Raw genomic sequence first — 16065 nt, forward strand, 5'->3', positions numbered from 1 at the left:
CAGTTTTGTAAGATGAAAAGAGTTCTGGAGATTGGTTGCACGGTAATGTAAATATGCTTAACATTACTGAACTGCACACTTAAAAATGGTTAAGGTGGTAAATGTATGTTATGTGTACAGTAGTCTGCCCTTATTTGCAGTTTTACTTTCCATGGTTTCAGTTACCCACAGTCAACCACAGTCCAAAAATATTAAATGGAAATTCCAGAAATAAACAATTCACAAGATTTAAATTGTGCGTCATTCTGAGTAGCGTGATAAAATCTTGCTCTATCTAACTCTACCCTCTGGGATGCGAATCATTCCTTAGTCCACTGTCTCTGTGCTGTATATGCTCAGAGACCGTTAGTCAGTTAGTAGCCGTCTTAGTTTCCAGATTGACCATTGAGGTATCACACATAGTGCTTGTGTCCAAGTAACCCTCACTTCATAATGTCCCCAAAGCGTTAGTGATGCTGGAAATTCAGATACGTCAAACAGGCGCTGTAAAGGGCTTCCTCTAAGGGAAAGAGCGTGTGTGTATAGAAAAAAAAAACCATAGTATATATAGGGTTCAGTATTATCCTTGGTTTTAGGAATCTACTGGGGGTCTTGGAATATATCCCCCATTGATAAGGGGTGAATACTGCACTTTATCACAAGTGAATATAAAGTACCACAAAAAGAATAAGTGGTATAATGTCACTCCTTGCTACTCAAAGTGTGATCTGTGGGCTGGCAGCATTGGCATCTTCTCAGGAACTTGTTACAAATACAGCATCTCAGGCCCTACCCCAGACCTGCTGTATAAAATCCTGCATTTTTTGACAAGACCCACCCAAGTGGTCTGTGTGCACATTAAACTTCAAGAGGCACTAGTTATGCTGGACTGACTATAAGCCTGGGGTTAGAAGACACAGCAGACATGGTCATTAGGTTGTTTGCTTACCCAGCATCCACTTCCTTTCTTCCTCCTTCTTTTAGAACCCTACATTCTCTGAGCAACCACATGCCAGGAAGCTGACTTCATCCATACCCCACACGGTCCCACTTTCCTGGCCAGTGACTGGTTTATGGGTGAGTGTGTTGCCTAGCTCTGGCCAAAGGAACTAAGGGAAGTTCTGCTGAAGAGGTTCTGGGCACACCTGAGAAGAAATGGCCTTTCTTGCCTTTGGAAGTTTCCATGCAGGCATCTTGGGACTATGTGGGCAGCTAGCCTGGTCGTAGATAACACAGAGTCACTGACTGACAAAATCCTGGGTCCACTTCACAAATGAATTTCTGCTTACGTGAGATTAGAAATGCATTTATTATTTGACTGTTTGAGTCAGGGTTTCTATTACTTATAGAAAGAGTTTCTCAGCCTTGACACTATGAACATTGGGGCAGGATAATTCTTTGGGGGGTGGGGTAGGCTGTTCTGTGCATTGTAGCTTAGCAACAACCCTGGCCTCAACCCATCAGATTCCATTGCATTTTCCTCTCCCTCAGTTGTGACATCCAAAAGTGTCTCCAGACACATTGTCAAATGTGGGAGGGGTCAATTTTCCCCCAGTTGGGAACCACTGTTGCAGACAAAGGCATCCTAATGAATGTGAGGAACTTTTATTCAGTTGGTCCTTAGGAAGGTAAAAATTGCTGCCCATGCTCCAGATGTTTCAAAGATCAAAGTGAGATCCGGTGTGTGAGAAAAGCAAACACACACAAGGTGTTGCTAATCATTACCTGTCTTTAATGATGCTGGTGCACTGATAACGATGTTGTAGTTTCCATTTATTCTTGTACTAGGCAGAGATGTTTAACCTAACAGATGGCCAACGTGGATAGTGAATGGAATTTTCCCTCAGCAGAGTTGGGGAGCCTTGCCAGCATGCTCAGCCTTTTCCTCTTGCTTACAAATCCCCATCTCTTACCAGCCCGCCCTGAGCTAGGCCACCGATCCTGATTCATCATCCATGAGGTGATGGGTGCTGCAGAGTTCACCTGTTAACATACTTTCACAGACTAGGAGACATCTTCATATTTAGCTGCTGTAGAGAGAGATGAATGCCCTTCGTATAATAATATATTCGCAGCTCACACATCCATGTATTTGAGACCTATAGAGTCAAGGGACCCTGGACAACCTCTCTTGCCTTATGTTTTCCTTCTTAGAATCAGCCAACACTTTGAGACCATTTTTATTAGGATCCCCTGACTCCTAACATCACTTCCTTTCAGTTTGCTTTTATCTGAAGTGTCACAAAACATCTGAGGGTAGGAAGGCTTACAGAGGGAGCCAGACTTTACAAAAAGATCTGGATGAGAATTGGGAATGTGAGGACAGGCAAAGGGACCAGTGCTGTGAAAGGGAGGCACTTGAAAGCAATGGACGTATCGGTCACTTATGTCATTGAGTGCTTATCACTGAGGCACAGTACTAGGTGCTGGTCTGTGTCTGGGGAGGGGAGCAAAGGCCATCAGAGGCAGATGCAGCCCTTAAGTCCTCACAATCTATTGGGGAATATGCGGTATGCTAGGTTGCTCTCCTAACCTCGTTCTGTATCCTAGTATAGGGTGACTACCTCCAGTGACATGGCAAGTACTTGGATTTTGTGCCCCATCCCCACCCCTACAGTCTATATGTTTTACAGGTCGTGTACTCACTTTTGAACCAGAGGTACGGCATTCATATCAGGTCATAGATAACGTTATAGGGCCTGGCCTGTGATGATTTGAACTAGAGAAGGCATTTGTTGGTGGCTTCTAGGAAAAAAATGTTTTCCTTTGGGGGTTGGGGCATGGCTTGTAAAAGCCATGCCACACTCTGCTGCAGCCCTGTTATTTCCACAAGGATTTTGAATTGAGCAGGCATACGAGTATAAAGGAAGACTGAGTCGAGAGAGTTGCAGGGAAATGAAGCTGGAGCTTTGATCAAACCACACTTGATCCACCTCTGGATTTTCGGGTGACATATGCTTATAAAACCTCCTGTATAAGTCAGTTTGAACTAGATTTTCTATTGCTTGCATCATAAATGAAGGGGATGTGACCATGAGCAAACCATAAATGTGGATTGGCTGAGAAGTGATGTTTCACTCAGAGAGCAAGGATATCTTTACTTAAACTAGAAAGATGATCCTGGTTTAGCAAAATGGCTGGGTGCAGTGGGTCTGTTGCACCCTGCAAAAGCAGACCTTCTGGTAGGGAGATATGGCATTTGGAGATCTGGTGGGAAATATTCAGGGTGTCGGCTACCTCTGGCAGTCTTCATTAAGGTCCTAGAAGACTCATATTTAGGGGGAATGTGGTCCATTTGAGGGTGGAGAGGGATGAAAATACATCCCTAAGAGAGGGCCTTTCTGCCTATGGCCTGCAATCTAAAGTGACTGGACATTGATGAGCAAGTCCTGTTGGGTAGGAAAAGCTGATTTCAGTGGGGGAGACTGCATGTCAGGGAGTAAGGCAGGGGGTATATGGGAAATCTCTGTACTTTCTGCTCAATTTGGCTGTGAATCTAAACCTACAAGTCTAAAATATAAAGTCTATTTTGAAAAAAAGAAAGGACAGCTGATTTATCTTACTAAAGTTAGAACACAGGCAACAAATCAGGTTACTTAGCAAGAGAAAAGACTGGGGCTCCGGAAAAACATTGCCCTAGTTCCCAGGTCTCTCCTGAGCATCTTGTCTTAAGGACACCAAGCTTGATAAAGGGGACGATTGAATTATTGTGAAGATGCAGCTAAGAAGCAAGGAGAAAATTTGGGGTGCATCCTCACTTCAGAGATGAAGGAAGATGCCACTAATCTGAGGATCAGGGCAGTGGGCAAGGACAGAGACCAGTTGCCAGCTCAGGGATTCTGACCTGAGATGAGCTCCAATTCAAACTACTAGCACATGGACTTGAATAGAAGAAACCCATTAAATTCTTAGGGGAACTGAATTGCTAAAGAAAGTGGCCAACTATGGTCTGAGATTGCCCATCCTTCCTTCAGGGCAATCCCTGAACTTGTACCCATAAGAAATGGGGTGCTAAAACAGTGACTCTCCTTGGAAGGCATCAACCACATGCCCATTCAGATGTTAACAAGGCAGTGGCCAGAGCACATACACCCAAACCCAGAACTGAGGACTGCCATCTTGCCTGACCAAGGGACTTGCTTTACCACCAGGGCAAGAAATCCTTAATTGCTTCAATATTGTATGTACTATTGACCAAAGACAATGGAAGGTGTTTCCTATTCTCCCCTTCTCCAAATGGAAAATGCCCCTTCTGGAAATGCTTATTATACAGATATCTGGTTTTTTCCCCTGGCATTGATGGCTAGGTTGATGGTGATGAACCTCAGAATTTAATTCATAGGTTACTATTCCATGAGTAGCTACTTCCAGACATGATGGAGAGAATGATGGACCTTCCAGAAAATATGAACTTGAACCTGAATCCTGTAACTGGATGAATCATAGGGCTTCATCGCCCTTGGGAGAGGGGGTGAGTCTATTTTAGCCAAGTGTGCATATTTCTGACGATTATGTAAGGAAAGGAGAGTGTATGGATGTTGATTCACCAAAAGGGTGGACCATAATGGAATGTTATGGTTACTGCTCTAATACCCATCTCATCTTCTCTGGATAATAATCCTGATTTTGTTCAAATAAAACTATGCTTGAACTCCCAGTTTGCATGGCTAACTCCACTCTCAAGTCTAGGGCTAGGGCATATGGCTGACACTAAGCTCACACTGGTGACCCTGTGCAGACCACTGAGACTGCATGAGGCTCTGCTTGGAATTCCTCAGAGGCACATTCTCTCTTTCATTATTTGGGGGGGGATTCAATTGTTGGGGAATATGAGTGCTGAAATAGCCATTTAACTACCATGAAGGGAACCAACCAAAACTAAAGCCAATCCAAGGAAGAAAAGTTGAAAGAATCAGAAAAATGGAGCTGTGATTTGATTGCACATAACCACCCTTACTTACCCTTGGGCTTTTGAGTTATATTGTGTCTTCTTTAATATTTGATCCAGTTTATGAGTTTTCTGTTACTTGCAACCAAACAGCCAACTATTATAGAGTATAGTAAGCGCTAAAATAAAAGTATGAAAAAAGTGTTGGGTGGTTAAGAAAGAAGGTGGGGTAATTATCTAAGAGAAGTAATACTTCTTTATGCATTTAGGGTGGGAAGAGTTGGAAAGAACAATTGCATTTCTTAGCAGTAAGCACATCCTTTTTGTGTGGTTTTATTGAACTCATCTGCGGCCATGATTGCACGTCTCTTAGTCCATCCAGGTGGGAATGCATGTGTAAAGGCCTTCAGTGCTGGCATTACACCTGGCATCTGAAAGGCCCCAATAAATGTTGGAAGGTGAAAGGAAACGTGCCATCTGTCGCTCATAGTCCATCAGTAGGCCGAAAGAGTTCCCCTATGTCCATTCACACTGCGAGCAGCCAGCCTCCTCCTAACTGTTTTCCTCCCCACTGCTATTGCAGAAGATGGATCACATGTCACCCAGGCTAAGAGCCTTCCTCTCTGAACCCATTGGAGAAAAGGATGTTGTCTGGGTAGACGGGATCAGCCATGAACTTGCAATCAATTTGGTCACCAAAGGTTTCAACAAGGTAATTCCTTTGTTTTTATTTCTCCAACTTGTCTTCCCAACCTCTCTTCTCCTAATCCTGCCAGATGGCAGCCAGTGCCACATGTCCGTGCAAGTAGCCATCAGAGAGCAAAGCTGCCATACTTGGCAGGGAGCCACATCCTTCTGTGCTACTGACTCTACATGCTTGGGCAGCCTCAAGGGCCAGTGACAATGGGCAAATTGAATTGCTTCAGCTCAGAGCAGCTGGGCCAGGCATGATTCACTTGGTGTTCAAACACCCAGGGGTTAACAGAAGTGAGCCAGCTTCCCAAGTCTGGGGCTGAGCTGTCAAGATGGATGATTTGGGTGCACTGCCCATGCCCATGAAGAGACCTTCAGGGTTTCACTTGCCCCATCAGGGCACCAGCCTGGAGATGGCAAGTGGAATAACAGCAGCCTGGGGTCTACACTAGAGTAAGAGGATGTGAGATGTTCTAAGATATCACTGGCAGCCCAAGAATGGCCTCAAAGGTATCTAATGGAATCAAAACATTTTTTTCTATGTAATTGTTTATTATGTGCTATTATAAGGCTGCTTAGAACTTTAGGAGAGAATGGGAGATGGTCCCAAAGAGCACCCAAAGAAAGTGACACATGCAGAGGTGGGTAGGAATTCACACAGAGCTTTGCACACTCCATTGAGAGAAGCACCAGCGACAGAACTATTGCTGCTCACTCCCTTCCGTTTTCAACATCAGTCTACACCACCAGGCAGGAAGATGTTGCAGAAACACCCAAAGAGGCTGGGAACTGGTGTGTGCACGGCTGATAATTAGTTTGGTTTGCACCAGCACAGTGCACGGCTGTTTCCAGGGGGCATCTAAACTATTGGGCCTGTGGTTTTCTGGTTGGCACACTGCTTTGCACCAGATGTTAAATATTCTGAATATCACCCCAAGCTACCAACCAATTTAATATCCAATAGGTGGTATTGTCAGGAAGTTGGAGCTCCATGATTGCGGTACATTTGTTCCTTTCCTCTCAGATGAAGGAGATTGAACCACTCCCGAACACGTAATAAAGTAGGCAATTCTGACTAGGGGAAACATTTTAAATTCAAAATTGTTTTTTAAAAGAAATGATTATCCCTTTTGCTTTTCTATTGTGGTGTAACATACTTATATTGATATGAAAGGTACAGTTCAATGAATTTTGACAGATATTTATACACCCATGGACCCATTACCTGATCCAGTGATCAGACACCTCCAGATTCTAGATGGTTCTTTCATTCCTCTTCCAGATCAAAGCCTTCCTTCACTCCCAGAGATACCCAGTATTCTGGCTTCTACTGCCACTGTTTTAATGTATCCATAATTGTGAGGTTTTGTGATTATTTAGCCATACTCATTTAAAAAATATTTTATTTATGTACAGTAAATTTTACTTTTATTGGTACACAGTTCTGCAAGTTTTGACAGATGCATGTACTATGTAGCCATTACCACAATCAAGACATAAAACAGTCCTGTCACCCCAGAATGTTTCCCCATGACCTTCATATTCTCCACTCTCAGTCCCTGGCAACCACTGATTTGTTTTCTGTCTCTATAGTTTTGCTTTTTCCAGCTTAACTGTATTTTTAATGAGGATAGCAGGTGGGGTGATAGGCATGTTTAAGACAAAAGAATGAATGACAGAAATTTTCAGGCATTTGAGAACTTGCTACACAGTCAGGGCTGTACTCATGACAGCTTTCTTGGCCTTGTCTCATGGGTGCTGGCTCTTTCTGCACCCTTTCTGAAGACCCGCTGGGACACAGACCATGTAGTTGCCCTCAGCCCTACTTGTCTGAGCTCATCACTTGGCTACCAGCATTCTCCCAAAACACCCAGACACTGGAACCCCAGACTCCCTGCTGTGAATTCACCCAAATCTCTTCAGGAGCCCAAAGGTCAACATTGGACTGCATTCTCTCTCAGTGATTTAATGCCTACCCTTCCCTAGGACAGTCAGCTTTGGCCTGAGGATCTTGCTCTCTACCATCCAACCTTGTAGCCACTGGCTGCTTGTACCAGTGAGCATCTGTCTGAATTGAGATGTGCTAAAATTATCAAATACACACTGCAATTTTAAAGACTTAATACAAAAAAATTCAAAGTATCTCACCAATAATTTTTTAATTGATTGCATGTTGAAATGATAATATTTTAGAAACACAAAACTATCATTAAAATATAAAACTAGAAATTAGAACTAATTTCACCTGTTTCTCCCTTTTGCTGTGGCTACTAAAAAAAAAAAAAACTACAAATTACATACACATCTGGCTCACATTAGATTTCTACTGGACAGTGTTGGTCTAGATTTAATGATGGAGGGGTTGCAATGGAGAAAGGAATTACCAAGAAGGAAAAATACATCATTCACAAGATGCTCAAGGCTTTCCACAGCCTAGCTCTAGCTCTGTCTTACATTCTTCTGTCCTCACCCCCCACACCCATACCCAAACTCAAGCCAGACTGTCCCTGAGCCATAAACACATATGGGACCTCCCTCGTGCCAACCTGAGGCCCCTCTCGAAATGGACTCTTTCCCTTCAAGGTCCACCTCACAGCCTATCTCCTCTGGGAACTAAGCCTTCCTTCTGCCCACCCATCCCAGCTTAACAAGCTCCTGTTTCTGAAGACTGAGTATTCAGTGCGACAACCTTGCTGTGACATCCATACTGTCAACTATTTTTTCCACACGTGGCCTGAGAACTACACTCATTATGATAGAGGCACAGCTTGCCTTTGGTGTAGTTCCACACCTTCTCTGAGGCAGAGAATGGTTCTATATACTTTGTACTCCTCCTCTCCCTATGAAAACCCTGCCCAGGGATAAGTGATTTTCCAGGCACTCAGTAAATTCAGTTATCAAGCAGTGCCCCCTGGGGAAGATGCGTTAGTCTGGGGATAATCCTGGAGTTATTCCAACAGGTGGAAGTAAACTTAATATCCTAGAGAATCTGATATTTCTGAGCTTTGGACCAAGGAGGGTGAGAGCAGCTTCTGTTCTCCAGGATTAGAGGCTGGCTTTCTAGAGCCAGCAGAGAAAACGACCAGGCTTCCAGCATGGCCATGATAGGAGAAGGTGAAGCAGGATAATTTTTCCTCCCTGCCACTGGAAGATAGCAGAGTGAGACCAGAGAGAAAGTGGAGAAAGGAGCATCAGGTTGCAACTTGGCTCTGGAGGCTGCAAGATGAGGCCCTGCTTCCTGTAGCATTCCTGGAAAGTTTGTCTCTCTGGCCCTGAGTGCCATGCATTCCTGACTGCAAAGCCTGGTGGTGACAGGGAGGCTCTGATCACCAGACCATCGGATACCAGCAGAAAGGCCTATAAAATGGCAGAGGACTCCATAGATGCCAGGCCAGATGGTGGACGGATGAGATGTGCAAGAATGAGGCTGAGGAAAACAGGAATCTTAACCTTCCAATTCTTAGTGACGATCTGGAGAATGGAATGGGGTACATATGAGGATCAGATCAATTAAAATGTTCCAGGAGTCTGGATCCCATCAAAGGTGCTCAAAAGTGCCAGTTATTAATATCATCCTCATCCTCATCCTCATCCTCATCCTCATCCTCATCCTCATCCTCATCATCAATGTTCTCTCTCCTTGGACAAAACGCTAGTGTTTCTTAATCCTGTTGTACTCACCCTGCCCCTTCTACACCTACTACAGCAGTTGGCTCAATTCAATAAATGTTAATTGTTGTTTTTTTTAAGATAGCCACTATCTTTTATTCTCTATTTTTTTAAACAATTTTTTTACTTTCCAATTACAGTTGATATACAATATTATATTAGTTTCAGGTGTATAACTTAGTGATTAGACATTTATATAACTTACAAGGTGATCATCCCGATAAATCTAGTACCCATCTGACATCATACATAGTTATTACCATATTATTGACTGTATTCCTTATGCTATACTTTACATCTCCATGACTATTTTGTAACTGCCAATTTGTGCTTCTTAATCCTTTCCCCCTTTTCACCCTTAACCCCAAACCTCCCATCTGGCAACCACCAAAATGTTCTCTATATCTCTGATTTTGTTTCTGTTTTGTTTGTTGGCTTATTTTGTTCTTTAGATTCCACATATATGAGAAATCATATGGCATTTGTCTTTTGCTGTCTGACTTACTCCACTCAGCATAACACCCTCTAGGTTCATCCATGTTGTTGTAGGTGGCAAGATTTCATTCTTTTTTGTGCCTGAGTGATATTCCATTGTTTGAGTATGTGTGTACCACTTTTTTTTTTTTATCCATTTATCCACTGATGGACACCCAAGTTGCCTCCATTTCTTGGCTATTGTAAACAATGCTGCAATGAATATATGGATGCACACATCCACTTGAAACAGTGTTTTGGGTTTCTTTGGATAAATACCCAGAAGTGGGATTACTGGGTCCTTCTTTATCTCTTATTATAGACTTTGTTTTAAAGTCTATTTTAAATGGTATAAGTAATGCTATCCCAGGTTTTTGTTTGTTTGTTTGTTTGTTTTTTGTTTCCATTTTCAGGAAATACCTTTTTCTATCCCTTTGCTTTCAGTCTGTGTGTTTTTTATTTGAAGTGAATTTCTTGTAGGCGGTATATATAAGGGTCTTGTTTTCTTATCTAGTCAGCCACCCTATGTCTTCTGATTGGAGCATTTAATCCATTTACATTTAAAGTGATTGTCGATAGATTTGTAGTAATGCCATTCTACTATTCATATTTTTAATTTTTTTCTTCTTCTTAAAGAAGTCCCTTTAAGATTCCTTGTAATACTGGTTTGGTGGTGATGAATTCCATTAGCTTTTTCTTGTGTGAGATGCTCTTTATCTGTCCTTCAGTTCTAAATGATAGTTTTGCTGGGTAGGGTAATCTTGGTTGTAGGTCCTGCTTTTTTCATCACTTTGAATATTTCCTGCCAATCACCCTGGCTTGCAAAGTTTCTATTGAGAAATCAGCAACAGTCTTATGGGAGCTCCCCTGTAGGTAACTAATTGCTTTTGTCTTGCTGATTTTAAGAATCTCTTTGTCTTTAACCTTTGGCATTTTAATTGTGATATGTCTTGGTGTTGGCCTCTTTGATTTCATTTTGTTTGGGACTCTCTGCACTGCCTGGGCTTGCATGTCTATTTCCTTCACCAGGTTAGGGAAGTTTTCCATCATTATTATTTCAAATAGGTTTTCAATTCCTTGCTCTCTCTTCTCCTCCTGGCACCCCTCTGATGTAAATGTTGGTATGTTTGATGTTGTCCCAGAGGTGCCTTAAAGTATCCTCATTATTTTTTTGATCATTTTTTCTTTTTGCTGTTCTGATTGGGTGTTTTCTGCTACCTTATCTTCCAAATTACTGACTTGATCCTCTACTTCATCTAATCTACTGTTGATTCCCTCTAATATATTCTTTATTAAGTTATTGTATTCTTCATTTCTGATGGTTCTTTTTTGTTTTCTATCTCCATTTTGATGTTTTCTACCTCTGTTGAAGCTCTCATTGATAACGTTGAACATCTTTATAACTGATGTTTTAAACTCTGTATATCTAGTAGATTGCTTGTCTCCATTTTGTTTGGTTCTTTTTCTGGAGTTTTGTTCTGTTCTTTTATTGACATTTATTGGGACATGTTTCTTTGTCTCCACATTTTGGCTGTCTCCCTGTGTTTGTTTGTATGTATTAGGTAGAGCTGCTATGTCTCCCAGTCTTAGTAGAGTGGCCTTATGTAGTAGGTGTTCTATGGGACCCAGTGGCATAGTCTCCCTGGTCACCTGAGCTGGGTGCTGCAGGTGTATCCTTGTGTGTGTTGTGTGTGCCCTTCTATTGTAGTTGAGCCTTGGTTGCTGTTTTCACATTAATGGGAGGGATTGACCCTCCCTCCCATTAATTGACTCCCAATTAATGGGTGTAATTGGTTGTCAGAACTGGCCATGACTACAGTGGAGGAGCTGTGGTGCAGAAGATGACCTTACAGAGCAGGATTCACTTTAGCAGGGCTCTGGTACCTGCTTAGTGTGCACTTTGGGTATATTGTCCATAGAGGCAGCCAAGTGGTGCTCCAACTTGGTCCAAAGTTGGACACTGGATGTGCTCACCCTAGAGCATCCTGGAAGGAACCCCACTACAGGCCAAGTTCAGCTGCAGCTTGTGCCCTGCCTGGGGGCACCTGGAATGAGCCACAAAGCAACACACAGATGGCCACCACCCATGCTGGACTTGGAGGTGCCTGGGAGAGGCTAAGTTGTGAACCAAGGCCAGCTGCTGCTAGTGCCAGGCTTGGGGCTGCTTAGCAAGAGGTATGCAGCTCACCATAGCCAGATGCTGCTTGTTTGGGGTTTGTGAAATTTTGAGAGATTTTAGAAAAGTCCACAGTATGAGCCAATACAGGTCCTTTATATGGAAAAACCACTGGAAGTGGCTTAAGTGGTCCCACAAGTTAGGAGGGTGGGGGCAGAGTCTTAGGGAATCACCAGGGCAGGGTGTACAGTGTTAGCCAGGTTGATGGAGACTCAGACATACTGGCTGCCAGTGTCTGCATGCTGGGAGGGGGGATGGCTCAACAAAGGAACAATGGCCTCTGTCAGCACTTCTCTCTGGGAGGAAGCTGCCCCCTCAGGCTTGCCCTGAAGCTAGACAATTCAGTACTTCCCCATATATCCTGAGTGCCTTTTGAACTGCTGTCCCAGCACTGGAGCTCAGAGTAAGTGAAGTAAATCACTTACTTACATCAGCAAGTAAATTTATGTGTGGGCCCTTTAGGAGGAGCACCTAGATGTGCAGCTGCTCTCTATCTCACTCACCTACAATCTCCACTGTTTTTCACAGCCAGAAGTTGTGGGGACTTTTCTTCCTGACACTGGAACCCTGAGCCGGGGAGCCTGGTGTGGTGCTGAGGTCCCTCGCTCCTCAGGGGTATCTCTGCAACTGAGATACACCTCCTGAGTTTTTAACTGCCACGTATGGCTGTGGGGCCAGCCTGTTCAATGTCTCTACCCCTCCTATCCATCTCCACATGGCTTCTTCTGATATCTTTAAGTATAAAACATATGTTCAGCTAGACTTCAGGAGATTCTCAGTGATGGTTGTTCTGTAGTTTAGTTTTAATTTTGATGTGGCTGTGCAATGATGCAAGCACAGCGTTTGCCTATTCCCCAACCTTGACTGGAAATAAATGTTAATTTTTTAAAACATTCAATTAAAAGATATCTCAGTAAAACCCATCCCTGAAAATTTGAGGATACTTATAAAGTAAAATGAGATCATTCTAAGTAACTATACTGCTTTTTTAAGATGATTAAAACAGCAGTTTAAAATGACCATGAAATTTTGGCCTTTTTTCAACAACTGGATAATGACTCAAAATAAAAAACCCCAAACTCCAATGCTTGGTACATTCTACGACTAGGATTCAGCTTTTATTTAATTTCTTTTTTTTAAAAAAGAATGTTCCTTTGGTCAAGATAAAGTTTGCTTTGTTTTATGAAACTGAAAGTAAACAGACACCTGTGGGTTTTCCTGGTGGTGGCCCAGAACTCAAGGTGTGGACACTGGTTGTCATTTATTCCAGGCTAGAGAGCCCCCAAACTACCCTCAAGAGACGGGCATTTAATGTGACCTTAAATCTCTAGGCTTTACTGTTTGATGGCTTCCCCAATTTGTGTTCATATAATCTTGGATGTCCCTCTCTCCATGTGGTCCTTGCTCCTCCTCAATAAGCCTGTGATTAAAATGGTAAAAAAAAAAAAAAAAAAGAAGAAATGAAACATTGTGGGGATGAATAGTTAGAAAACTAAAAATGCCATAGACTAGGAGTCATGGAATCTTTATTTTACATGAGTTTTTCATTCACAGACTCTTCAAAAAGTAAAGATGGGCAAGGTTTTGCATTTTATAACTTCTGCTCTTCCCACCAGGCTATGTATTCCAGGACAAAAAAAAAGAGTTTGCACTATTCTAATGCTCTCACATTGAACGCACTTAATTCAATTTGCAGGATAGGTCAAGGCATACCATGTACCTTCAGAAGATGCAGAAACTGAGGCCTAGGTTCCACAGGTTCTTGGTTCAGGTTAAGTTAGTTGCCTGAGATCATAGTTGGTTTGCAAAAGCAAATCAATGAATGCTAAGATGCCCATCATCTGCCAGTTATATGTGTAGTGGGTCTAAATCAAGGAAGATTTTGTCCCCGAGGAGACATTTGGCAATATCTGGAGATTTTTCATAAGGATCACAATTTGGGGGCAGAGAGGTGTACTACTGGCATCTAGTGGGTAGAAGCCAAGGATGCTGCTAAACTTCCTACTATGCACAGGACGACCACTCCTCCAACACATAATTATCCAAAATGTCAACAGTACCAAGGGTTAAAAAATATTTGCTAGAACAATTGAGAAAGTGGTAGGGTGGGGAGCGTGTGTGTGTGTGTGTGTGTGTGTGTGTGTGTGTGTGTTAAAGAGAGAAATAATAGATCCAAGGCCTAAAAGGAGCATCAGTGTTACACTAGGCTCTTGTTACTCAAAATGTTGTCCCTGGATGAGCATCAGCCAGGAGTGTGTTACAAATGCAGGCTCTCAGGCCTCACCCCAAACTTACTGAGTCAGAACCTGCCATTTTACAAGATGCCAGGTAACTCATGTGCTCATTAAAGTTGAGAAAGACAGCCTCTGGTTTATCTTAGACTGGACAGCCCCTTATCCCACCCTGAGGGATGGACATTTAACTTGGCCTTATGTCTATCTCACCAAGGGACTATCCCCAAATCCTCATTGCCCTTTCAGGGTTTCTGGAATTGCCAGTCTACCTCAACTACCTGACCTGTGCCCCCTCCTTTGATTTTCATATGAGTCCTTATGTTGGGGGAGGAAATGCATGTTGAGCCAATTTATTACAACCTTTCCCATTTTCCTCTCTGCCTCATCCCCTCCCCACAGGCCTACATCCTGTTGGGACAATTCCTCCTGATGCACAAGAACGAAGCTGAGTTTCAGAAGTGGCTCATTTGTTGTTGTGGCGCCACGGAGTGTGAGGCCCAGGAGAGTTCTAACTGCCTGAAGGAGTGGTGCTCCTGCTTCCTATAAACACGTCTTCTTGCTCTGCCTCCTGGGTAAATGACACGTTCTGCACCAAGACCCAGGCTTGAAGTCATTATTTTTTATTTTAACTTGAATGATACATGCTTATTACAAAACATAGTTCAAGAATATAAAAAAGGATAAAAGAAAAAAATTATCCCAAAGTTCACCACCCAGAAACAATGATCATTCCCCTTACATGAATATCATGCCAAACATCTCATCATAAATTTTATAAAAGAATGGACAATTTTATTTAAAAATGGGAATTAAATTTTAAGTCAATGTATTTATTAATCTATTGCTACATAGCAAAGGAACATCAAATGTAGCAGCCTAAACAATAATTTTATCTCACATAGTTTCTGAGGTTCAAGAATTAGCTGACAAAAGTTGATTTCTCGCTCATGCCTACATCTGCAGTATATGTCATCAGTGAGTACTGTCCATTGTAGTCACTCTGAGGCTTACGTTGATGGAAATTCCCTCTTAATGTGCGTTTCCATGAGTACCACACAGTAGGAAGGAATTGTGGTGAATTACACACTGTCTTTCAAAGCCTCTGCTCAGAGTGATACCCTCCACGTATGTTTTAAAATTTCATTGGCCAGAGCAAGTCACATGGTTATACCTAACTCCAAAGGGGTTAGGATTCTTCTGAAGTCAGAAAAAGTGGAAATATTTGGTGACAGCACTAATCAACTAAGTTTACCAATTAAGTTCATTATTTTTTTCCTTAAATGCCTCACAACTGTTATATTTCCTAAATTCATAATATGATTGGGATATTTCTATTGGGGTCTGCGTAACTCTTTCTAGCTTTGCCTCTTTAGCTCTCCCCAAAAAAGAGGCCAAAGAGAAGAATTCCAGGTAGCCAACTGGTTGGTCCAAATATTTGAATAGCTCCATTTCCTAAGAGCTCAGGTTCTGACCATCCAGAGCCTTTCCCCTGCTCCCTCCTGCACAGATTAATTCAGTGCATTAATTCTCCACTGAAATAGTCATGATGTTTAGAAGTCACTCATTTTCTAAGACAGGAGCTGGCTGGCTCTACAGAAAGGAGAGAGGGAAATAGCTTTGTCCCTGACTCTATTTCTACACAAACTGTTTCCAAAAATCTTCACCCATAGACACTAGGAATGTCTCACTTCAGCTGTTTATTCCTTTGTATCAAATTTTGTCTTTTCATAGGTAAAATTATTGACTTTAATGTTTCATTTCTCCTTGTATCCCCCACCTTTGTCGTGGGATTTTGCAGTCCCTCCCACTAGAGGCAGAGTAACTCTCAGCCCCTAGACGTAGACTTGGCCAGTGGTACGAACCTGAAATGACAACGTGCCAGCCTGAGCCTCACAGCGCATTTCCCCTTGCTCTCATGTGCCTCTGCCAACACCGAGAGAAGAACTACCCCC

General features: G+C 42.6%; 1 protein-coding gene across 1 annotated transcript; it reads left to right on the plus strand.

Annotated features, from left to right (window-relative positions):
- Positions 1–5453: 5453 nt before the first annotated feature.
- On the plus strand, positions 5454–14659 carry BANF2 (BANF family member 2; the record flags this gene model as incomplete). Its single annotated transcript, XM_081034108.1, has 2 exons — positions 5454–5579; positions 14513–14659. 2 exons carry the CDS (start codon positions 5454–5456, stop codon positions 14657–14659), a joined length of 273 nt encoding a protein of 90 aa, XP_080890234.1.
- Between the last annotated feature and the right edge of the window lie 1406 nt (positions 14660–16065).

Source organism: Rhinolophus hipposideros, assembly GCF_964194185.1.
Source record: "Rhinolophus hipposideros genome assembly, chromosome: 22".
Lineage (NCBI taxonomy): Eukaryota > Metazoa > Chordata > Mammalia > Chiroptera > Rhinolophidae > Rhinolophus > Rhinolophus hipposideros.